Source organism: Lepisma saccharinum, chromosome 14 (genome assembly GCF_977018435.1).
Source record: "Lepisma saccharinum chromosome 14, izLepSacc3.1, whole genome shotgun sequence".
In the NCBI taxonomy this organism is placed as follows: Eukaryota; Metazoa; Arthropoda; class Insecta; order Zygentoma; family Lepismatidae; genus Lepisma; species Lepisma saccharinum.
The window spans coordinates 42,183,477-42,210,384 of record NC_139242.1 but is presented as its reverse complement, the minus strand read 5'-3'; the positions used below and the strand labels follow the sequence as shown (position 1 = coordinate 42,210,384).

The window sequence follows — 26,908 nt, the reverse complement described above, 5'->3', positions numbered from 1 at the left end:
TTATATAATAATAAAAATAACAATAAATTTGAAATTATAATTGTTTTATTTTTAATATAAATATTTCTGGCAACGCCTGTGCTGATAAGGGATGAGCCCCCCCGAAATAAAATCCTGGCTACGGACGTGCCTAGGACGCAAGATCGAAAAGCTTGGAGGTTGCAATAAAACAAACTGCTTATTAAAGCAGAGAACGATGAATGAATGAAATAAATAATACCAAATGATCTGTCTTTTAAGAATTAAATATCCAATGAGATTTGGACACACCATCTACCGAGCAAATACCATAATTAACTCGTATGACGTCAAGGGATGGGGCCTCAAACCAGGTATAGAATCTGGTGTTCAGAGATTTTGTGCAATACTGTCCTGCTGATAGGCTTTCCAAAGAACCAAATTAAGTCTATCATGGTTGCATGTAGTCTTTTGTCAAGTACCCTAATTTTGAGCTATTGAAGGAACGAAACAAATATTAAAGGTGAGTTTATTGTTTGTTATCACGTTGTCTCTCCAAATTACATACTGTTATTTTTACCTGAACCAAGAACGAAATCACGTGTGATATGCATGGACATGTGATGGAAAGGTGAGGTTATGTTGCAACGAGTATGATATAGAAAAGGCGTTTGCAGAGATAGTTTTGTTTATATCGTAATATAATGGTAATGTTGTTTAATTTGTATTGCATGAATATTAATTTTTAAACTATGCGTATTATCTATGAATTCCCGTAAGTTTGTGGAGGTTTTTTTATGGTGGGTGTGATATGTCCTGTTACTACGTTCTGACGAATTGAAATTTAAAATACATTAGAAGACCCAATTATGTGTCTTCTGAGATAGTATGCTAAAAGTATTCACTTTGATTCATTACAGACACTTAATTCAGCATGACATGATGAAATGACAGGTCAGTGGGTACAAGTGATATGATTTCAGTGGTAGCTTAGTCATCCTGATAATCGGTACCTCATTATTTATTCTAATAATGAATGAATTACACGAACAGGATAAGTTGCCTCTGAGTAATGTTTAAAAGCCTATTCCTTTAGACTATGCATATTATTTATTTTAAACAGTAAAAAAATCTCTGTACATTATTGGAGATATATGCAGTTGCACCAAAGCAAATGATGAAACCAATTATGGGCGGTATAACATTATTCAGACTTAACTCCTCCCTGCGGCGATGATGGAGAGAAGTGCGACCAAAAAGAAAATCGTATATATATAGATGCAACTGCAAATTCGTATCATCGTAAATAATGCAAAAACTAACTATAACAAGACTTGCTGCAAAATGAAGCTAAGGAAAACAATCTAGCCTATAGACTCTGCCGTAAATAAACATTCCATACTAGGTAAGATTCCCCCTGCATACAACACCATGCCTTGAAGGCACATTTCGGGCCTTAATTGAATATGACGGGAGTGTTCCCCAATTTGTTTAAAATTTTGTATACTCTCTGCATGAAGCCTCCTGAACACGAATCTGACATACAATTTCCCGGTCACGTCTGTAACTTGAAAATTTCATGTAACGTTAGGTTAGGCTTTCCGGAGAAATGTCGCCATTATGAAAAGCAATATATTACACCTTACACACGTAATAACCAAATTTCAAACAGTGACCGGGACATCAGAACCTCTGATACTTCATCTGGAAAACTTATTTGGTTAGTATATTCTCTAGTAAATAAATCGGAGAACACTCCCGTCACCTTCAATTGCTCCCATCCGGATATGTGAGGGCAGGCTCCAACACCCCCTCTACATATTCTCGATCTCGGGGCATTTTGGAGGTGATGTGATCACCACCACCCTCCCGCCATCTTTACCCTCCAGGGTTGCCCCTATGTACACATTGATTTGAGGCTGTGTGAGCCCCAGAGCCACTTTATGCAGGGACTAGGCCTGTAAAATTCTGACCTCAGAACATCCACCCCAGGAATCGAACCCGGGTCTCCTGCATTGCAGTCAGACACCCTACCAACTACAACACCCCAGCTCTAATTCCATATTGCAAAGAAATATTTTTCAGGAACTGACAAAGCATCAACAATGGATTTTTTGATTGCCAATAGCCCACATAGACTAATAATATCACAGAGATGTGGTGTCTGTAAAAATGACTTGCCGCAATAAAAGGTAAAGGTTCCAATTGTTTTATGGGTAACAGTTTACTATCCTTCGGACACCTATAACTTCTTAGTTTCGTCAAATTTTGAAATTCATACTTACCTATCTGCTTCGCGAAACATTCCGTGAATGGTTTTTGGGGCTATCCATCCCTGAATCGGTGGGAAATTTAAACTAAAAAATTATTTTCGTTTGAAATTTTTGAGTCCAAATTTCCCACCGATTCTGGGCTCCTCCCTGGGGTAATTGACCTACTGCTCCCAACCGCTAATGTGGCCCCGCTTCCGCTCCGGCTCCCTGACTTTCTCTATAGACTCCCTGTTAAAGGCATCTTAGAAATTGGCCGGAGTCACCTGCCTCCAAATGAACCCCAAACTTTTAAATTTGAAGAAATCTGTTTCCAGGATACGGAAAACTTACCTGAATTTCACACAAAACACCTTCCCAATGTTAGACAATACCACAGGAACGTATTATGTTAAGTAGTTTCTTCTGAAGAAAGGAAGAAATCTGTCCGAAGAATAGTAAACTAGTACTGTAGAGGTAAATCGGAACCTTAGCGGAATGCATTTAGGGACTTTACTTTAATTCTAAGGGAACCAAACCTAACCTGCCTAACCTAACCACGAAAGCATATATTGAACAAAATCTTAAGTAATCGCTAAAACTCCGCAGTATGCGTTAACAGACGTACATTGAAATCAAACCATGTGAAAATTGCATTCGTAGCATGATGAAGTCTCAATAAAACAAAAGGAACTTGGGCCCAATAAAAAAAAAGGGGGAATTTTGAAATATCATCTATGTATAGATAAAGTCCCAATTGTAGAGAGTTTATATATAGCTCCGCTGCAGTTAACGGGTTAATATCTGGAATATGTATATGTGATATTGTATACATGGTTACATTTTCGAAGACTTACTGTAATTTGTAGGATTAGCCTTGCTGTCATCCACTTGTGGTTTTCAGTGTGTTTATTGAATTCAATGACTATTACAATTATACTCGATAGTAAGATATGTTTTGGACCAGGTTCTGGTTGCTTACTTTTCCTTTCTGTGCAAAAGGGTATTAAAATATCCTCCCAATGTGTCTCAACCTACTATTCTCCGAACACCTGTAACTTTGTTTCGTCATCTGCTTCGTGGAACATTGTTTAAGGTGTATTCACATTTTTTTGATGAAAGTAATTACAATTTTTCACATTACGGGTACTTCTTTCTTGTAGTTTTCGCTTGCGGAAAACACAATATGGCGCATACACCTTCGTGCCTCATCGTGCGGCGTGCTTGTGTTTTGTTGATTTTCATCCACTATGCAGTGTTTCAATCTTCATAACCGAAAAATACTAAGTCCATTTTTTAAAAAAACTTTTTCCCATTGTTTTACGAACAAAATTTTTACTATGCTTGCCTATCCTAACCTAACCTTGCCGAAGATGGTTCCTGAAGCTATCTGTCAATGGTTTGTGGAACTCCCGGTACGAATTTCACCATGCATCCACGTCACGTCATGTTTGTATTTTTGGTTGGAAACACAGAAGGCTGCAACACTTCATCCCAATGAACATCAACAAAACACAAGCACGACGCGTGATGATCTACCAAGGTATACATGCCAAAGGCTATTGTCCGTTGGAGAATTAATTTTCATCAAAAAACATGAATTTCCGGTATGATACATTCCCAAATAACAGAAAACACCTTCCAGATGTTAGACAATGCTACAGGAACTTATTACCGTAAGTAGTTTCTTGTGTAAAAATGAAGAAATCTGTTCGGGGAATGGTAAATTAGTACCCACCAAATTTCCCTAGCCTCAGAGCCTTGTGTGAAAATCCACCCATACTCCTTATCTGAGAGGACCTTCATTCCAAGAACAGCGGCTTGACAAGGTAGTTTGGATGCTTCCATAGATTTTGTTTCAAATCATAATTTCTCCAGTAAATAATACTTAATGAAGTTTTTTAACTGTGCTAATCAGTTTCTCCAAGCTTCGAACTTTCAGATTCTTCTGCATAACACGCTAAAATCATTAAAGTTTTGGAAACTTTATATGTTTTTGTCTATATCATTGGATATTAAACTTCACACACATTATTATTTTTAAGCTAAGATATACCAAATGCTCCCTCACATTTTACATACTACTTCAACACTTAATAGTATCTAGGGAAGAGTTGGAAAATACTTTCAACCCCTTTTTGTGCCTGTTATACTAGGCAGTTAGATGCAGTATATTCATCCGTGAAGTTGTTTAAGTAGATAGGCAGCTACATTGAGACCCTATCTGAAAATCATTGATGTCTCATTGTATATAGCATGAAAGTGAGCTCACTTACAATTAAATGACAAGTGAAGAAATGATGTGGCAATTGTCTTTAAAAAGTAGAATTTTATTTTCCTGTGAGCAAAAATTACATATTGTTTTGGAATACATTCAAGCCTGCATGACTTTGTAAATATATATTTCAACACTCCAAATATCTGTGAGACAGATGTAATTTATATCTTAACATACTTAATTATCGGGTGGATATTAATTTATTATTCACTAAATAATTGCAAAATACTACCATAATTCCTCTCAGTATAACCTTGGTTATAAAATTAGGATATTGTACCATTTGGGAAAAAAATGAAATTTGATTGTTTTGTACTTGTCTTAACATTTACCCAAGGGTCCCAGGTTCAAATCCTGGCCATGGCATGGGTGTTATTTGTGTTCCTTCATCAATTTCATGATATCATCACTCATCCTCATCATTGTGAATAGCCAAAGTTGGCAGAAAAGTTATGCTAAATAACAAATTAAATCAAATTTGTATTTACCAAAATGAAGATATGGGAAAAATTAAGTAAGAAAAAGTCTACAAGTCTTGGCAGTCGGGTAAAACAGTGTTGTAAAAGCAATTTGTAAGTTTTGGATTAACAAGTGTTATAAGCATCTCCCATTTGTTCAGATTAGTGTAAGCAAGTGCTGCAGGTAACAAGTTCGTGTTTTCTAACTGATTATTCAGTACAAGTATTATAACATTTTTTTTCTTTTATTTTCAGATTTTGTTATAAGTCTGCTGTGATAAAACTTCTAATTTGTTAAACGAAGTAAACTAAGTAACCATGGCACTGCGAGACTTAGTTGAAGGAGAGTGTGGGGGTGCTAATTCCCTTATTCGTTTGACCTCGCATTTTGTACAGGACAGGGGATTGAAAGACGAAGGCATTAAGCATCCATATACAGTTGATGAAGGATATTCTGATGTCAATGCAGAGCAGGTAAGGCAAACTCTTAAAAGTTAAGTCTGAAGTGAAGAGAGTAGAGACTTTGTCTATGGTATAGTCATGCTGTTAAAATTCTGGAGATAAAGACTGCCAAAGATCAACACGATCTCAATGTGTTCTGCCTGCGTGAGACCCATGCTGTGTTACGTCACCTGCAACGATAAAGCAAGCATAAAAACGTTAATAACTTCGTCCCTGTTGGTGCTAGAGCAAAATTATGCACATCGTTGAACTCGTGAGAAAATTTCCTATTGAAATGAGGTATCACACGACATGGTTTCCATTTGAACTTTTAAAATTGCATTCAAGATGGCGGCTGTCATCGTCATATGCCCTATAACATTTTCCCCCACCCCTATTACAAACCTGCAATGTTAGTTTTTAGAAATATAATGCTTTCAATTTTTATTCAGGTGTTTCCACACTTTTGGACCACCCTGTAGTTTTTCATGCAAAATTGGTACAAAATAATTAGACTCCAAGAAAGTGTTGTACGGCATTTTTGCAGACCCCGTGAAAGACCAAAATGCCGGAAAAGTATCAGCCAGTATCAGTAGATGAATTGTAACCGATACCACTAGTATCGGTATTGACGCAGCCCTAGTATAGAGACATTACGCAAAAAATTGCAATCTTAAAATGCTTTCCTCTTCCATGCTAAAATCATATGCTACAGGGAACCCCATGCTCTAATGAGAGGGGGGGGAGAGAGCAATATCAGTGTTGACAAAGATATATATATTTTTTTAAGAACAAAAAGGAACCAGTTTCTTAAAATGGATTATTCAGTTATGGATACTATCTTCAAAACTAATGCAGTAAAATCCATTGATGTGAACATCTTTCTACAAAATAACATACCACTCTATCTTCCTAATGTTTCATCTTGAAAGTTTATGTGCATAATCAAATGTTAACATGTGTGTTGCACAGTATCAAGGAGGGTGCTGAGAATCCAATAAAGATGAGGATTCAGGGCTTTGTTTTAGTAAATTGAACCCACTAATATTTTAAAGTACGCGAGACCATGAACTCGCCATGTAGATAGTAGACAGCAAGCACCTTAGTCAGTTGTCAGATTTATTGTAATTGCTGCTAGACTTGAAATCCTTAGAATTTTATAAACTTTCAATTATTATTATTTATTTTTTTAACTTGCCACATGCTTGCAAAGAAGGAAATCATAAGAACCAGCATTATTAGCTAGGCACTCTCTCACATTGACGTGTTGCCATTGATCTTAAAAGCTTGTATCAATGTTTAATTATTATTACATAATCAAATAATTCATATTTGTTATCAATGTTTTCCTGAAAGAGGATATTGTCTAATACATAACATGGTCTTGATGAAAAATCACAACAAAAGTATTCCCTATCCCTCCTCTAGTACCTGAAAATATTTGAATATGGTAGGCTAATTTACCATGTAAGGATCCCGCATACTAAAATTTATTAAAAAAATAACAAAAAACATTAGTTTGGAAAATGAGAGTTTGTGTTTTTTCTATTTCATTTTAGTTGGTACAAGAATTTTTAGAAGAAACCTTCAATCATGCTGTCACCCCTGCACCTCAGTCCTTCAGAATGGACTCTCTGTTGGAAGAGATGAGAGAAATTGAGTCAGCTCAAAATCAGGGTCCAGTTCAGGCTCCTAAAGTTGCAGCCATAGCAACAGAGGAAGGTGGTTGGGCTGAACAATATTTGGAATCAGGAAAACAGTTCACTGTAAGTACATTTTATATCCCTATATGCATCTTTGCTTTGTTATAGAACAGATATATGAAAAACAAAGTTATAATTGATTCTTAACCATGCTTCATTGATTTTTTTATGCATGGGGTGAAACATAGTCAGTGATGTCAGTACAAGTCCATTTTTTGTGTGTTTGTGACTGCAATTTGTGATTTTTTATTGCACTTCCTTTGGGAATACACAATGACTTCCCAATAAGTTGGCTTTTTTTCAGTTAAATTAAAGATATAAACTGTGTAAATTCTACTCCAGAAATAACTGTTATTGTAGCTGTCGCAAAAGCATTTCTTGAGCTCTTTGTAAATCTCTTTGTTTGCATTTCATTACTCTTGATTGTTTTTAGTACATGAAAACATGACCTTACCTTCATCCCAATATTAGTTTTGTGTTTAATAAAAAGATGTGCCGTGACTGGCTATGGAGATGTTGGATATCATATAATATATTTTTTTAAGTTAAATCTCATTTTCACTTTTAAAATTCTACATTATTGATAAACTTAATAAATTGGTCAATTGAATCAGAAATTTTGACCACTTTGGCTATTTTCCACTCATGTTTATGTGATGGGTTGAAATTCCTTCCTTTTTTTTTTTTTTTTTTTTACCATATACTGTTTTTGTTGAATGTGAATTTCTTAAAAATAATTTATGCAGCTGGCATTGATGGTCTAATGATCAGCACACTGCTCTAATACCAGTGGTGCTACACTCAGCTTCACTTTATCTCACTTGTGCACTTCACTATATATGTGGGTTTTAATACCTTCTCTTGGACGAGTGTACCTGTTCCTGAAAATGTGTTGTGGAAGATAATTGGAAATTTATCCATGTGCATACTAATAAAGTGTAGAATTAACCTCAGAGTTGCAGTGATTTCAGTTTTTTTATATAGTGAACACAAAGGTGAACAAAAGTGAGTTCCATAGATAAACTTTTAAGTAAATCAGTAATTTTGTTATTGATCTTGTAGTTTATGGTTGTTAGACATATTTAAACACTTTTTTTTTAATGTAACTTTTCAGGAGAACACATGCTTGAATTTGTAGCTACATGCATAGCCACATAGATTAATGACGACAGGAAATGAAAACCTAATTGTCACATGAAGCCTTGTCCATAAGTGCATATTTCTAAAATGGACATATTTTAGCTTAATTTTTCCATTGTAATACGAGGCACATGTGAGAGTAGTGGGAAGTTGAAATGGCTGCTGTAATAGAAAATCCTGCCAAATGCGAGGTGAGGTTAGTGATTAGATTCATTCATTCATCGGGAATTGTGTGCAATTTACGGACCAACAGTAATGAATGAAGGAAAGGTAAGACAGTGGTGCCGTGCTTTTCGGGAAGGACGTTCAAATGTTCATGATGACAAGCGGAGCAGCAGGCCTAGTGTTCAAACGGACGACCTTGTGCAACGTGTTGATGAGAAAGTGCAATCCAATCACCGTTTCACCATTACTGATCTAGGCAAGGAGTTTCCTGAAGTGTCTGATAAAACATTGCACCGAATTGTAACGGACAATCTGGGTTATCGTAAACTTTGTGCGAGATGGGTGCCAAAAGTGTTGACAAACACTCGCAAAGATAAAAGAATGGAACCAGCACATGATTTTTTGGCCCACTGGGAGAAGGATGGGGATGACTTGTTTTCTCACTCAGCAATCCATGCAATGGTGTCACTGCGGTTCACCAAAACCGAAGAAATTCAAGCAAACACCATCACATCGCAAAATCAAGGGAACCGTGTTTTGGGACCAAAAAGGTGTAATCCTCATGGAATTCCTGGAACCTGGACGAACCATCACAGCAGATATGTATTGCCAAACACTGTCTAATCTGCGACGTGCCATCCAAAACTGGCGAAGAGGAATGTTACGGTCTGGAATTCTGCTTATTCATGACCACACCCACCCACACACAGCTGACCATACTGTTGCGACAATTCAAAAATTCTGATGGGAAAGTTTTAATCACCCACCATACAGTCGTGATCTTGCCCCAAGTGATTACTTTCTCCTTCATCTCAAAAAGTGGCTTCCTTCACAACGTTTCGATGATAGTGAAGTTCTCAAGACATCAGTTCTTGACTGACTGAGATCCCAGGTGGTAGATTTCTATGCAGAGGGTCTACATAAACTTGTTAAATACGGAGAAACTAGTACTCACTTTTATCTGTGAAGCTGTTTTTTCTTCTTTTTCGATTAATTTCAGTGGCCACTGCCACGATCCTTGTTGGAACTTGCTGCACTGTTGCTTGGTGTGCGTCTTTTGTTCGTAGTTCTCTGGCGGCCGTTAGGTGCGCTGTGCGACTTGGTGTGTCGTCTGCTATTTCCGGGCTGAAAAAGAGATACTCCACACTCCAGAACTACAATACATCCGATATGGAAGGTACGCGGACAACACAATAGTTGTATACAAAAATACAGAATTCAACCTCCTAGTGAACAAGCTAAATAGCATCCACCCCAGGCTCAACTTCACCGTAGAACAAGAAAAACTTGGTAAAGTCAACTTCCTGGACATCACCATCAGCCGTGCACTTCACAAATTCACAACCACCGTCTACAGAAAACCGGATGGAGGCAACCTGTACATACATGCTCTCTCTAGCCATCCCCCTAAGCAAAAAGCCAATGTGTGGCTAAACTTTTATCGAAGAGCCTTCTCCTACTGTGGCAAAGAAGAGGATCTACGAGAGGAGATAGCCACCACCACTGAAATAGCCCTGAAACATGGCTACACTGAATCACAACTTTCCACTTGGTGCAGTAAAGCAGAAATACAGGTCAGACACCCTAACCAACCACAATCAACGCATCCACAGTGGCAGTGGCCACTGAAATTAATCGAAAAAGAAGAAAAACAGCTTTGCAGATAAAAGTGAGTACTAGTTTCTCCATATTTATATACTACCGCGTCTCTCTTTTCCCAATTATGAATAAACTTGTTCCACGTTACCAAAAATGCTTGGAGCGTCATGGTGACTAAGTAGAAAAATAGCCAGGGTATGCACTTGTATAGCATAAAAAAAAATTCTCGCTTGATTTTATTCTCTGTAATAACCAATCGGCCATGACATGCCCCTCGTACCTTTCCCATTTTGTAAGGTGTGTGATATTCTTTGATTTCCTGCTTACAGGACCCCAAGGATGGAGCAATATGGGGAAATGAATTTCAGAAAGAACCTGACATTTCTTCAGAAGAAGTGTATGAATTGGGACTAGGTCCTAAATGGGCTAGAGAATATTTAGAAGCTAGTGAAAACTATCTGTAAGTATGCATTTTACTTCAATCAACATCTAATATTCTTATGAAATGTGGTAATTTTGAAAACTGACACACTTTAATACCTAAGTTAACAAACAGTTGTTTACCTGAACTCAAAAAGGCCTCCCCGATGGCGCAGTGGTAGCGTCGTCACCTTGTAATCAAGGGGTCCCGGGTTCGATACCCGGTGGAGGCACAAGTGGTTCGGATCCCACTTTAAACTGTAGGTCCAGTCCCGATTAGCCTTACTGTGCATAAAGTGGACTTAAAACACCAAATCAATCAATCAATCAATCAACCTGAACTCAAAAGTTGATTACCAATTTCAGCTAATGATGGTGCATATTTTATGAATGCAATAAATGGTGGGACAGATACTATAATGGTAGTAGTCAATATGTGTATATTTATCTGCAGATTTTCTGATAATTTTACTGATCTCAGATTTCTATAAATAGCCAGCAGTTTAGTGCTTTTTTAAAACACACATTATAATTTTTGTCTGGTTTTGTCTTTTCCAGTGGCGTATTCTGAAAATTTGACCTGGTTTACCGCAACCATCCCATCTAGATTATTTAGATGCAATAGAAATAAAATACAATTGCAAGCATGCAACTGAAGCAAATACAGAAGTCCGACAAGTTCATATTATCTGAGAATTTTTATATTTTTCATAAAATTTCCCTTTTTTAACCTAAAATTGGCCCTGGATTTCCCTTGAAGAGAGATTTCCTTCATGTACCAGCATTGCCTCTGCCTTACACAGAACATTTTTTTTCTGACATCACTATTTGTAGAAGTGAACTGACCACGCAGACCACGTGTTCTTAAATAGCCACCCAACCACTTTTTCTTCGGCTTACTCATTAGATGGGTGCATTACACAATGATCAGAGGTGTACATAAACCAATCTTTAAGTTCTTTAAATAGTTTTCGTAAATTCTGGTTTAAAAGCTTGAATAATATACAGGTTGGGTCAAAAGCAGGTATACAGTATGTAGTATATTTGCGATGGGATAATGTATACCTACTTAGTTGCTTTACCAGCGGTAAACATGGTAACATGGAGAATATGCCACTAGTCTTTTCCCAAGTTATAATCCATTGCACAGGCCTCGGATAACATAACAGTTGGGCTGAAAAGTTCGTAGGCTAACATAGTAAAAATATTTTTTTGACAAAATTCGATTTTATTATTCAATATAGTTGCCTTCGAGGGCGATACAACGATTATAGCGGTCATACAATTTTTCGATGCCATTTTTATAGTACGATTTCTCTTTAGCCTCAAAATAGGCCTCAGTTTCGGTGATTACCTCTTCATCAGTGCTAAATTTCTTTCCAGCGAGCATTCTTTTAAGGTCTGCAAACAGGAAAAAGTCACTGGGGGCCAGATCTGGAGAATATGGTGGATGGGGAAGCAATTTTATTACGGTTGAATATCGCTAAACATTGCTCCGAATCATCAAAACGTTGTTGCTTTTGATCGATTGTGAGCATGTGCGGCACCCATTTTGCACACAGCTTTCCCATGTTCAAATATCCATGCACAATATGTCCAACACGTTCCTTTGATATTTTTAAAGTCTCAGCTATCTCGATCAACTTCACTTTACGATCATTTAAAATTATTTTGTGGACTTTTTTGATGTTTTCATCAGTAACAGCCTCTTTGGGGCGTTCACTGCGTGCATCGTCTTCGATGCTCATTTCGCCTCGTTTAAATTTAGCAAACCACTTCTCAACGGTTGATTTTCCTGGTGCAGAGTCCGAATAATGTTTATCAAGCCAAGCCTTGGCTTCAACAGTATTTTTTTTCGCCAAAAAGCAATGCTTTATTAACACACAAAATTATTTTTTATCCATTTTTCCACAATAACAAAAGCTGCTTCACTCACAATGCTATATCTCACGAACTAATTATCCGGCAGCTGTGAAATTTATACACGTATCTTTTGAAGGTTAGTACTAAGTAAAAATCACATGAATTAACTAGTAACGCCATCTATGAGTCAGCCTACGAACTTTTCAGCCCAACTGTTATGTAAATTGAGAACATGAATAAACAAACCATTCAGGTTCTTCATGGAATATTTTGCATCAGATGGGTTATTGGTATATAAAAAAATTATATTGTATATTTCAAAAATTTCAAAGGTCTCCCCCAATGGCATAGTGGTTTGATACCTGGTGGAGGCTCATAGTGATCCAGTCCCAATTAGCCTTACTGTGCATAAGGTGGACTTAAAACACAAAATCAATAAAAAATTTTATGCTAGCCCATCCACAATATATATAATATTTCTAATTTTAATATCGTGCAGCATATTTGTACATGACCTATCAAGTAATACAAAAAATATACTCTTAGCCAGTTGCAAATCCTGAAAATTCGACCTGTTTTACTGCAACAATTCTTATTTGTTGTATATATTTACTATACACCCTCTATCTACATAAATTAGTGGAGCAACACTGCCTCTGCCAGGCATGACCATGGAAAAACCACTAAAGAGTGAAGCATAGAAACCAAGGGAACAAGCACTTCTCTCCTGGCAATACTGTTTCCAGCGGTGAACTGACCACATGCAAGCCCCGTGTTTTTAAACAGCCACTCCTTTTGGCTCCCAATCAGGTAGGAAATGTGGTCGTCAGAAGGGTGCATTATTCAACAATCAGTGGCGTATGTAAACCAGTTCTTTAAATGGTTTCCTTAATTCCTGATTACAAAAACTTGTATAATATATAATGAGCAATTTTCTGTATATTAAAGCTAAATAAGTAAATATATTAAAAAATAGATGAGAAAAGTTGGTTTACTGGTTGTAAACATGATAACCTAGAGAATATGCCACCGATCTTAGCCCACTATGGTGAGCACAATAAACCTGGTTTTAATATTGGTTCCACATTTCAGAGTTGCAAATTTAATTGCTTTTTTCCGTTTAATTTTGAAGGACCACTGGTTTCATTAACAAAGGTTCTGTCTGGGATGGAGAGTGTACTGCATCACTGCAGTCCACCAGACAGAAGGAATCGGCAACAAATAAAGTAGTGATGCACTATTATTTTCATTCTTGATTCCATAACCTTTGTTAATGAAGACAGTACTTTTTCGAAATTAATTGGAAAAACAATTATTAGCTGAAACTTTTTCTTCACATATTCATTTGCCTCGTGTGTTCTTGTGACATTTGTTGTTTTATTGCAGAGCTGAATCTCCAAGACAGGCTGATGTAAATGACTGGAAGGATGAATTCAAAGCTCAGGAAACTAGTAATCCTGTTAGGGAACAAGCAAAGGAATTAGTAAATAATATAGATGATCCCAAGTTTACATATTCTAAGGTATGTACTGAATAAAATTTATTTCACAGTTGTAAAATTTCAATGTTCATGAAATTGTGAAAAGCAAAGTACTCAGTATTTTATATATATATATATATGCATAAAAGCAAGGAGGGCCAAAAGGGCTAAGTAAAAATCAAAGAAGGTAAAAGGAAACACTCACCGGACAGTAGAAAAATTCAAAATTTTCGGTGTGAACTGGTTCCGTCTATTTCTTCTCACACCGATGATGCTATGAAATTATATACTGCTGGACAAAAAAAACGGACATCTTAATATTTGACATCTGAATTGCAATTACTTATGAATTACACTCTCAGTTAAGATTGAACAATTGAACATTCATTATTGAACATTTTCCATAGTTTTTCCGTTATTATTTATTTATTTATTTACTCGTATTTACTTATTTGGAACACCTAGTAGGCTCAAAATTAATTTCATGCAATTTTGTTTTAATTTATTGATTTCCAATTCCTGTTGATGTTATTTTGTTTAATGTCTAGAGGCATAAATTTTGGTACATAGTAACCATAGTAACATATATTATTGACATTGTCATTGTTGGTGTTTTTCTTGCAAGTGTATTGTAAGTTTTCTAGCTTGAAAATGAAACGTGAAGAGGTAGTAAAAGCAGTAGCTCTTCGTGTTGATAGTCGTAGTGTGTGCTATATTGCTAGGGTGCTAAATATAGCACGAAGTACTATCCATGAAGCTCTCAGACGATATGATGCAACTGGTTTCTATGGTAGACGACTGGATTCTGGTCAGAAACGATGCACAACAGCACGGGAAGATTGTTTCATGCATATCATAGTCTTAAGAGACCATCGTACGACTTCAAATATTGTGGCACGGCATTTGAGAAATGTTCATAGAGCTGTGGTTTCTTCACGAACAGTTCGTAGAAGACTGAATGAAAGTGGTTTATTATCTCGGAGGCCGGCTACAGGTCCCAGGTTGTTAGCACGTCACCGGAAGGGAAGACTGGAATTTGCTACACAACACTTACATTGGAATGTGGAGCAGTGGGAAAAGGTTTTATTCTCTGATGAGTCAAAATTCAACCTACGTTCATCAGACGGGCATGAACATGTGTATAGAAGACTTAATGAGCGTTATGCACAATGTTGTTTCGTTGAAATAACACCCTTTGGAGTCATGGTCTGGGGAGGTATTTCTTTACAAGGACATACAGAGTTGGTTCTTGTAGGGAATGGGGCAATGACAGCTCGCAGGTATATTACAGAATGTTTGACAGATCATGTAGTACCATATGCACCATTCATAGGCCCAGATTTTGTTTTTATGCATGACAATGCACGTCCTCACATTGCGAATATTGTCAAGGAGTACCTGGACGAAGTTGGGATTACACAATTATAATGGCCACCGCAAAGTTCGGAACTAAATCTGATAGAGCACGTCTGGGATCAACTGAAACGACATTTCAGAAACCGCACAACTAGAAACAATTGAAGAGCTAAGACGTGCTATTCAAGAAGAATGGGAGCAATTGGACCAAGAAGTGATTGCCAACCTTATTCGAAGTATGCCACAGTGGTTAGAAGATGTAATTAATGGCAGGGGAGGTAACACCCACTACTAGACAGCTTATGTACCCAACCATTACCAGTTAACAATATTAAATAAAATATTGCTAAGATTATTTTTTCTATTTTTTTATTTTTTGTAGTTTTCTGCAACTTTCGTTTGTTCTAATTTAACTTATTAACAATAAATTTTAATTTGCTTTCTGTTGAATATATTCAGGTTTTCTTATTTCCAATAAATTGATCTCTGCTTTTATTTTCAGTTTATGAAATTCATGAAGAAAGTTGGTGATGGAGAGATCACCATAGAATCTGGTGAGGTAATAGGAGCTACTGAGGATGAGGCAGAGAGCTGGGTGGACCAGTATGCTCAATTGAGTAAAGAGCAGAATCAAACTAAGGCTGTGCCTACAGCTGCCGACTGGGCTGGGGAATTTGCTTCCCAGGCTAATGCTGGTGGTAAGTTGTTCTTGCTGTTCCAGTATAAAATGGTTATTCAGTTCTGTATCTGAAACTTTAGGTAAGAAATAAATAAGTTCAATTTGTTCCACTTTGGCATTTTTGTTGAAGATGTGTGTGTATATACAAAAATGATGTAGGAGACAGTAAACACTTAGAAGAAAATTCTTATATTTCAAGGCTCCTCATTGTCACATGTGGGTACAAAGAATGGAAGCAAACAAAAGCATAGAGGCACGCTTTTGTTTACTTCATTCTTTGTACCTTCATGTGACAATGAGGAGCCTTGAAATATAAGAATTTTCTCAAGGCTCCTCATTGTCACATGTGGGTACAAAGAATGGAAGCAAACAAAAGCATAGAGGCACGCTTTTGTTTACTTCATTCTTTGTACCTTCATGTGACAATGAGGAGCCTTGAAATATAAGAATTTTCTTTTATCGTGGTAAGTGTTTACTTTCTCCTTCACCATTTTTGTTAATCCACCCTTCTGGCAATCTTTCTCATTCTATCCCTTATATATATAAGTATGTATGTATGCGTGTGTGTGTGTGTAAATAAATTAAATTTACCTAGATGCATCATAAAATTTGGTATCCAGTATTACCTTTACCTTTGAATATACTTATGCATTGGCTCATGACTTGACTTAGCTTAAAATATTCTGTTTAGACATAAAATGTATTAATTACTAGGGAGACAAATTTATGGTAAATAAAAACTGAGGAGAGCGGTAAATAAAATGTTAGATCAACGGTATATACCAGCGGTGAAAAAAAAAATTGGCACACACTTTTTCATCATGAGAGGAAACAACATACAAAAGAGCTATAAATTGATAAACTACTTCGTTTTTATATACTGTACACATACACAAGTACTTAGCTGTCCAACCAAAAAGAAAACATCAACACAAAATCACCTCATTTCTAATTTGCATATCTCAAGTGATTTATTCATTGTATGTATTTAAAGGATATCCTCGCTGTCCAACAAATAAAATAATCACTACTGCACATACACAAACACATGTTGAAAATCACATGATGATAAACAAAATCCATTCATGACTGAACACAAATGACACCATTGTTTCCCTTGATGTGCGGGAACAGACTAATCTTATCGCTGCACAGCTAGCAAGTTCGATGAAACTGGAAGTTGAATAGATATTTGGGGGAAGAAAGGAATGCAGCTTGACAGGGAGCGAAGTTTTCGAATTGAGATTATGTGCATGGGAAATTCCAATTTCCAGCATCTTCCTGATATGATCAAAGATAAAACGTTCTTCAGCTGCAAGTGGTAGGAAACTTTAGGCAAATGTTTCGTTACAAATCAACAGTTTTCGCGCACAACCTCAATTGCCGATTTTTGCATGTTTTCTACTTAATTTGATGATATTTCACGGTTATTTCGCGAAAAAGCATTCATTTCGTGGAAAAGCACACATTTCGCATTACTTCGCGAATAAAACTCATGCATATTTCATCATTGGGGGTATAGTTACGTGCAGAACGTTCAAAATTGCATTTTTTTTCACAATTTGCGATATCACGCATCGCGAAAATTCAATGTCCCTATTAATTACATAGAACTTAAGTCATATTTTCAGCAGTGGATTAAAGTTAACTATCTTAAAGGAATCACCCAAAATATGAAAAAAATGACTGTTTCCTAACCTTTATAGAGTGCTTATACTGGGTCTGGCAGAGGAGTTAGATGGTTTTGAAATGTGAATAACACACTTAATTTTCAAAGGTACAGAAATGTATTACTACAGAAATACAGGTTATTGTATGCTATTTTTATTTACCACGACAGTTCGTTCAAAAAAAAATTATGCCTTCAATTTACTTCTATACACATTCGAAGGCCTTTTTCCTTTCCATTTAAATGACCTACGTAAGATCTTGAGTCAGCACTTTGTCGGTTTGAACAATTGAAAGAAATTTAAATCAACAATCGGCGATCCGGTGAGAAGTTGGTGGCCTGCATGTGGCACGCCATGGGTGTGTACCAAGCTGCAACACTATCCTCGCGTAGGTGCAGAACTTCAGATTGACAGCATCAGCTATGAATAGGTCACCACCTGGCCGTGTTCAAACCCATGGCATGCCACATGAAAATGAAGTTGTAAAAGATGCTGCGTTTTTAATACAGATTCTCCAGTCTTGAAGAATCCCTCCACAACAAACGCTCAATGTTGCACATTCCAGGGCCCCATGCTTACTGGGCTGACAAACAGTTAAGCAGGCCACCAACTTCTCACCGGATCGGTGATTGTTGATTTGAATTTCTTTCAATTATTCAAACGGACAAAGCGCTGACTCAAGATCTTATGTAGGTCAATTAAAAGGAAAGGAAAAAGGCCTTCGAATGTGTATAGAAGTAAATTAAAGGCAATAAAAATGGCATAAAATAAATAACCTGTATTTCCGTAGTAATACATTTCTGTACCTTTGAAAATTAAGTGTGTTATTCACATTTCAAAACCGTCTTAACTCCTCTGCCGGACCCTGTATCTAACATATTTATAAAGCTGCTTACAATTTGCTCTTATCATTCTTTTTTTTTAATATATTTTGTTAATAATATGGATACAAAGTGAAGTCTTCCATCGCATACTTGGTAATGTCTTAACTGTTTGTGATGTAAGCCTCCTAATAAAAATATCAAATATGCAATTTATTTTCTTAAAAGCATATTGTTGAATTGCTCATTTTGATTATGAATGTTTGATTCTTTCTACCTTATAATTGTAATATGTCTTACTGTTCTCCAAATTTCACTTCATAGAGACAAGTCAAGAGAAGAATGACGCAAAAGATGATGATTACGACACCCATTTCTGGAATAAGTTACAAGAAGAATGGGAGAAATTGGCTAAAGATGGGGACCTGGGTGACCACCCGTGGATATCTGAATTTTCTGAACATTATGAGCCTTTTAAGGTATTGGAACATATCTATGATATATTGAATTTTATCAAAAGAATTGAAAAATATATTAAAGTATTTAAAAAAGGTAAAGTGTTCCCCTGTGCTTAGCACCACGCCATGAAGGCGTATAGGGGGTGTGGGAAAGTTGCATTTACCTCTTGTAATAATTTTAAAGCATTTTAGTTTGTTTTTTTATCAGTTCAGAAATCTGAATGTTTTTTGAAGTAGTTTGATTTTATTATTGTTGCCTAAGAATCTCATATGTAATGAAATAGTAAGTAAACTATATATTTTCTTGTGTGTTTGTAGGAATACAATTTCGAAAAAGAGAATCCACTGAAGGATCATCTGAATCCATTTGAGGAAGGAAAGAAGAAGTTGGAAGATGGGGACCTGCCAAGTGCCGTGTTGCTCTTTGAAGCAGCTGCCCAACAAAATCCAGATAATGCTGAAGTTTGGCAGTACTTGGGAACAACACAGGCGGAGAATGAGCAGGTAAGCTACATGGACTGATTTATTAATACTGTGGATGCATCAGCACCATGCAATATTTGTCTTGTCTTTTGAATGTTTCCGGTTTCCTTATCATATTGTATAAATGTAACACTTCCAGTACATTTTCATTGTCTCACTACACACTAGGGAAGAGAGTGATTCATAAATTGTTCATCGGTAAATTGCGTGTTGTTTTGCAAATAGCCTGTAATTGGGAACGCAGCTCTACCATTTTGTTATTGCTTTTATGTATCCATGCATCTTGAGTTTGTAAATTTAAATTTATGAGACTCATTAAAAAATGGCCAATTGATTGTCATACAAGAAAAGAAGTGTAGCAACACTTTATTAGAAGTTACAAACATGTACATATCCACTTCATTTTTCAACATACTCACCGTAATTTTCCAAGCACCTGTGGTGCCGTGGAACATGCTTTTTTTATAATCTGCGTGGATTTCAGCCAATCCAACACCTCAGTTTCTTCAAATCGTTGAGATGCAAACCACTTTTTGAGTTGCAGTAAGGGTGATAGTCACTAGGTGCAAGATCCAGACTATATGGGGATGATCATAAAGTTCCCATCCAAACCTCTGAATCGTCTGGAGAGTGAGGGCAACGCTGTGTAATCTGGCCCTGTCATGGATAAAGAATTTCTTGAGTGCAATATACCACATCTTTGGTTTTCCATGGCACATCTTAATTTTGTAGTATTTCACAGTACACCCACAATGTAATTATTTTCCCTGGCTCCATCAAATCCATCAAAAACACACCTTGTTGGTCCCAGAAAAGGGTTGCCATGACTTTTCGTGCAGATGGAGTTTGCTTGAATACACGACACTATTGCTGTACTTTTTCCTTCACTCATTACTACTCTGACCATACACTTCACACAATTCTCAGTAAATTTTGCCGCATTATATGACCTTTGACGCTAAGAAATTGAATCACAGACCGTATTTCTCAACTGAGGGGATTATGTAATTGCGCAGCTATTTTAACACGCTGTAACTCGCAGGCTAACCAATAGCTGAGTAACGAAATATGATTGCTGGGTTCCCAATGGACCCGTTGATGTTACTGCATAGGCGCGATGTAATCACTGTTGCCAGTCACTTTTTATAAATAATCTTATTTTTTAAGTGCACCTCGTAAATTAGATAGTTTCTAGGACCGAGCTGATGCCAGTGGTTTTGGTATCAGAATGTATTGGTTAAAATTTGTTTACTTATACCGGCCAATACTTTTCCAGTGTTCAGGTCTTTGCAGGGTCTGCAAATATGGCACGTAACACTTTCACAGATTCTAATTATACTGCAATTTATACAAAATCCAAAGTTCCTATTTATGCCATTCAGGCTCTTCATGGAAGATTTGGAATTGGAGTTGATTAGTGGTTTATATTGAAACAGGAAACACTGAACATTTTGTGACAGGTGCTTGCTTCAGCTCATCCAAGGTGAAGGCGAAAGCTGACACAGAACAACATGGCTGTAGCCAGATTTGTCATGGATGGGATACACAAATATTCTTCACATTTAACATCACTAAATGTGTGTAAATTAGAGCAGAGGAAACATTGGTGGACTTTCTATATTTAGTTATGCTAGACATTATTTGTATTTTTTCTATTGCTCATTCATTATTTATTCACAAGGTATTATTGTTCCTGAAAATTACGTATTTAACAAAATACCAAAAACAGTATACTTACGATTTGTGAGTATGAATCGTTTATAAAACAACATTTCGGGAGTCGACTGCTCCCTTCTTCAGGTTCTGTTCTTGGCTAGCGCTATAGCATTTTGTCACGTCAACTTGGTGTAAAACAAGGTGTAAGGAGATCTGTTTCACTATGGTTAAAACCTTATGGTATGAACAAGCCCAAAATATAAATTGAGATTATTGTTCCTGTTTTGCAGGACCCAGCTGCTATTGCAGCCTTAAAGAAGTGCCTGCAGTTACAACCAGGGAATTTGGCTGCTCTGATGGCCCTGGCTGTGAGCTATACAAATGAATGTTATCAGAATCAAGCATGTCACACGTTAAAGGTAAGTCCACTTTTGCTTGATTTTTTTTCCTTTTTGTAACAATCCATTGCAAGATATTGTTGCTTCCCAAAATGAAGAAACTTTACATTTCAGGCATAAAGCACAATACAATGCAGATTTTTGTTAGGTGTGGGATTTTTTTTTTCCCTATCTCTGTGAGAAAATTATGTAGGAAAGCAACATAACACTTTTCCCACTGTTGACAATCATTGTCATTATATTTAGGGTACTAACCAGCAAATCTCGGGGAAAACAATTCTCTTGTGCAATGTCATGTCGACCCATCTGTCCATGTCAACTATCGATATCTCTGAAACTACTAGAGGCACACAGACAAAGTATTTGGTGGACTAATAGACTCAACAAAATAATACATCAGAGCAACATATTTTCTCTAAGTGGTTAGCACAGTGGGATTTGAATCCCAGCCTGGGCATGGATGTTCTTTATACACATCCTCATGATCGTAGTTAGCCAAAAGTAATGCCAAATAACTAAAATCGTGCAAAGCAACATATTTCCGTATGTTTGTGCTTTAGGTCCAATGTTCATTTTTAAATGACATGTTGTATTTATGGAACTAATAAATCTGAAAATTAAAAAAAATGGAGGTTGAACACTCAACAAATATTACTTTGATTGGTTCATGTGCAGAATTGAAAATCATTAACTGATTAATTTTTAATGTTATTATATCTTTGAAAGTATTCAAGCGTGAAATACAATCTGCAGCAAAAGGAATCGCCCGCTAGTAATAAAGTGTAAACATTTTCTTTGAAGCAGTATTTCTTCATTTGCGGATTTATTTCAACAATGTAATATTTACAACAGTTAGTGTTTGATATTTTAAAGTACATACTATGTAGATGAAGGAGGGAGTTCTTACATTTTCCTACATTTCTGCACATTATCATCTCGGCACACCTTCTTCTCATTGTTCGTTCAGATTCCTTTTTCCCGATTTCATCGCTCCAAATGTCAGCTAATGGGCGGGTAGACAGTTTACGGGAAAGCTTGTCAGCTTTTGTTAGACTTTTCAATTTTCTGTCATCCGTGGGTGTTGTAACTAGTTTCCCTCCACTGCCTTTTCTACGGTTTGTAGTCCCAGTCTGTGTATTCCGCCGAACAACATTTTGACAGTTTTTGGATGAATATAAAGTCTTTGTGCAATTTCTTTCTTGGACACATCATCCTCTAGCATTTGAAGTATCCTTCCTTGCTTTCTTGGACTAAGATCTGTAACACCCTGCTTTCTGCCCATTTCGATTTACTGTACATTGTGTGAGCAAGAAGGAAGACTTCTGATCAAGAAATCTTTCAGTGAGATTAGGAAACCAATTCCTAAACAAATGTAACAATTGAACTAACTATACATCAAACCAAACTAAGATAACTAGACAATAGCAGAAGGCAATACAGAGGTTGTTCGCTTTATATCCGACCATTGTCCATTTGGTGCTGCCACCTGGCATATCATGCTGGAACTATGGGTCTGCTGGCGGGAGCAGTGTTGTGTCTGACCTTGTAGGTGCGCGAGTGTTGGTAGTGAATGTTATCAAATGGCACCGAAAATCAACCGGTATTGGGAGGGTTACGTAATAGCCCTTTTCCATGCTAAGTTTTCATACGTACGCATTGTGAAACACTCGGGGTGACTACTGCGAAAGCTATTGTGGCCCGTTACACACAACAGGCTCTCCTTGCAAAACATTCACCCACAAAAACCACCAGGAGAAGGGCTGCAAGCAAAGTGTCACATACCATGTTCCCATTGCACAAGTCAATCATAAGAAGAAAAAGAAAAAATCAGACGTGCGCCTGTGACATGAATCGATGATCCGAAATCTTCAGACTTGCGCCTGTGACATGAATCCATCATTCGCCATCATAGAAGTTCTGAAAAACCTTTTTGCGTTATGCAATGACGCAGCAGCTTTGTTCGTCAGTACAGGGAAAGTTTCCCTCGTGGCTTTGTGGTTGTGATGGGATTCGGATAGGAGTGTAAGTTGATGATATGCAAGGTGGACAAAAACGTGAAGGTGAATGCCAGATACTTCCAAGACTCCATTCTGACACCTATCTCTCGGAGAGACATCCCACAATTGTATAGAATGGACGCGAACCAGGTGATGATCCATATGGATAAGGCTTCGAGTCATACCGCCAGAACATCACTATGTTTTTATCAGGAAATGGCAGAGGAATTAGGAATTCGTGTCATTCCATTTGAAGACATTCCTGTGAAAAGACCAGATGCCAGTCCAATGGATTTTTGCGCATTTGGACTGTTGAAACGACGTCTTCAACATCGCCGCCCACGCAACCTGGATGGTCTGTGGAAAGCTTGCAGGGAGGAGTGGGACAGAATTCCCATGCCTGTCCTGCGCCGGAGCTTGCTGCAATGGAAACTGTGATGCCGGGAGATAGTCCACAATGCTGGGGGTCCAATAGAACATGATCGGTGGTGGCACAGTATCTTAAGGTGAGTACCCATCACAAAGGGTCTGATATAAAGCGAACAACCTTCTGTATAGGCAATAAAGCTTAACAATTTAATCAACTAACTGCTTTCTTTGTTGTTTTCTTCGATATTACCTTCATTGTTAGAGTACTAAAATATCAGAATTAAAATTACGTACAGTATGTAGAATTGTCAAAATTATTACAAAAACATAAGACATACTGCTTGAAAAAAAATATTAGATTTTATTACTCAACTGCTACAGATACAAACTTAGTGAATGAAAAGATGAACTCAATACTTACTATCTTTTAAATTAAATCTTTTTCTTAAATAAGACAACCTTGATAGAAATTGTTATAATTTGCAACTTAAGCCATCATTGAGTAAAGAAAAAATGTTATGGATAGTGCAGCAACTAAAGCATTACCTGTTATTTTAAATTAACCCTAACACGAACTAATTCTGTGTTTCAGGAGTGGCTGAAGGCTAATCCAGTGTACAGCGATTTAGTGCCAAACGAATCATTGGATGATGGCGATAAATTAGGAGCCATGTCCTCAATAATGACAAGGTGAGTAAAACTTTACACTTGGAAGTTTTAATGGCTTTCAAATTACGAGATACTTGTCTTCACTGTAAATGTTTAGTTTTAGGCAGGGAAGGAGAATTATCCAATTTTAACTAAGATAACCAAGGCAGAATTTAATGATGCTGATAACCAATAAAGTGGAACCTCGAATTTACATTTTCCTGCTTGGTACATTCAGTCTTGATAGTCCCAACATAGCAAAATGTTATAAAATTTTCATCCATTTGGCTCCGGTACCCCTTTCTACACCCTCGATTTCAGGCACATTTCAAATATTTTCGTGAAAATATTTATTGTAATATAATTAAACCTTGTTTCCATATTAAAAACACTAAGTTGCTGACCAAGGCAGTTTATTAAGATAAAAAAACACTTAACAGGTAACCTTTCAACCCTGTATCAGGGTCTTCCTCAGATGAAGACTCTTGCTAATATTGACCTGTCAGTCACCTGTCAGTGTAGTAGACCCATTAGTCAACAACTGGCAGGAGGTGATATGTTTAATTCCTTTGGAGAAATCTTCCTAGATAAGGACTGTCAACTTGATTTGTTGTTGTGTGGCTAGTGACCCTGCTATGCGTATGTAATCTTTCTGTGTGTAGTATATTTCATCATTTTAGTTTAGTTCTTCGTCTGAGGAAGACCCTGATACAGGGTTGAAACGTTACCTGTTAAGTGTTTTTTTTATCTTAATAAACTGCCTTGGTCAGCAACTTAGTGTTTTTTTGAAAATATTTAGTTCCTCATAACAAACAGTGTTTGCAAATAGCGCGGAAGTTAATTTTTTAGATCTACGTGCTACGAAACTTACGTTTTTTATGAAATTAAAATTCATTGCGTAACGTCAAAAAGGTTTTTTAGAACTTCTATGATGGCAAAAACCTGCAACCTTCGCAGTTGGGGCTTGTGAGATCCGCATAGCGCGATGCCCATTGTGGCCCACCTGCCTTGGCTCGTCCCCAGCGACAGCCTCGCAGCCTGTCTGGAAGGAGAAGCTTCCCTCCCCATCATCCGGGAATTAGAATGGTTCTCACTGTACCATGTAGAAGGAATGAATTCTTGGTTTTCTTAATTTTTTGGGATCTGCTTCCCCAACGCAAAATGTCACCACATGCCACTGTTGTATTGTAAGGGGGACACGAGCAATATTTTGTATGCAGATAGCTGCATTAAAAAGAAGGCTCCTTCGTGAATAGCCCTGCAGAAGCCCTGAATAGCATGCCTAAGGAGGAGTTGATGGGGATCAACCCCCCCCCCCCTTGGCCCAGTATTCCTAAAAAAAGAACGTTCTACACAGGAAAAAATGGCAAAATTAGGGCTGACTACTAAAAAAAAGTATACTTTAACCCCTCGTTTTCCAAAATCCTGGGCACGCCATTGGCCCTGCACAGCAGTTGCAAATTAATTATCTCTTGTGAGAGGAGATTAGCGACTTTTTTCACTCGTTCCTAAACTAATATCAGATAACAGAGATTGGCAATTTTTTCTTACTTTTCTCCTGGCAAAAGAAAAGAAAGTTTTCCAAGAAAGTTCCCCCCTCTCCCTCTCTCCTTCCCCCTTCTACTAGGAAGGATTATGTAGATAAAGAAATGGGAATAGGGATTGAGCCATGTTCTCAATTGTCCACGTATGTTTTTGTGGGGGGGAAACACAACAAAGACACCAGAGTCACGCTTTTAGAATGTGTTAAAACGCTAGAGAAAGCAGCATTTAATGACTATCGTTTTGGCAATAGTTTGCTTGTTCGTAAGGCAGGGGTTCAAGGTCACATGTGAATGAATAAGATGCTACAAAAGTAAGGAAGAGGGGAGGGAGAGGTTGACTGACATAAGACACAGGCTTCCGGCAATTTTTGTCATCGGTGGGGTTTGGAAAACGTATAAAGCGGGAAACGAGAGTTACAGCAAACAATAGATCGAGATAAACGTCCTAATGTTCAGCATGTTTTTTTGCAGGGAATGGGCTGAATGGATTAAGCGGGTAAACCTTGCTCTTACCCCTTTCACCCCCTGGCACGTTCAATGTCTATTTCTCGTGAATTTGTGAATTTACAATAACGATTTAGAACAGATTAGTGCAATACAGCAAACTTTGGTGTATATGTAGTATTAATTTTCTTTCTTTGTGTACTTAATTTTACCATTTTAATTATATTTCAGTAATACGTTTTTCTCAGTTATAAGTTTTTACCCTTCTGTCCCCCATAAAACGTATACCTGAGATTTCACTGTAATTTAAACTAAGTGGACCAATAAATCTGTCACACTCCTAGTTTTAAGTGAAGATAACGTTTGTTTCCAAAATGTACTCTCCATGACACTGTAAATTTGAATTTCTGGTATGGCCAAAATTGAATGAAGTTGAATGTTTACTATGCACCCTATTCGTCACTTTTATCTATTCACCAATCATTCTCATATTTGCAATTATACTAGAATGAACAAGAGAGGTGAAACAACAGTGTGAAGAAGTCTGTAACATGATATATCACTTCCTTTGATCTTTCTTATAAGTATCAGAGCCGGCCCCCATGGTGGAGTGTTTAGCACATCGTGCTAC

At 37.1% G+C, this 26,908-nt stretch overlaps 1 protein-coding gene across 1 annotated transcript in view; it reads left to right on the top strand.

Moving 5' to 3' along the window:
• Positions 1 to 369: 369 nt before the first annotated feature.
• Pex5 (peroxisomal biogenesis factor 5) overlaps positions 370 to 26,908 on the top strand; it is a 55,391-nt gene continuing 28,852 nt past the window's right edge. The window contains exons 1-10 of the mRNA XM_083135447.1: positions 370 to 481; positions 5,199 to 5,417; positions 6,944 to 7,150; positions 10,321 to 10,451; positions 13,661 to 13,796; positions 15,613 to 15,808; positions 18,605 to 18,759; positions 19,057 to 19,242; positions 21,168 to 21,296; positions 24,234 to 24,331. Of these exons, the coding sequence (XP_082991573.1) occupies positions 5,262 to 5,417; positions 6,944 to 7,150; positions 10,321 to 10,451; positions 13,661 to 13,796; positions 15,613 to 15,808; positions 18,605 to 18,759; positions 19,057 to 19,242; positions 21,168 to 21,296; positions 24,234 to 24,331 (1,394 nt within the window). The 5' untranslated portion in view covers positions 370 to 481; positions 5,199 to 5,261. The remainder of the gene's footprint in view (positions 482 to 5,198; positions 5,418 to 6,943; positions 7,151 to 10,320; positions 10,452 to 13,660; positions 13,797 to 15,612; positions 15,809 to 18,604; positions 18,760 to 19,056; positions 19,243 to 21,167; positions 21,297 to 24,233; positions 24,332 to 26,908) is intronic.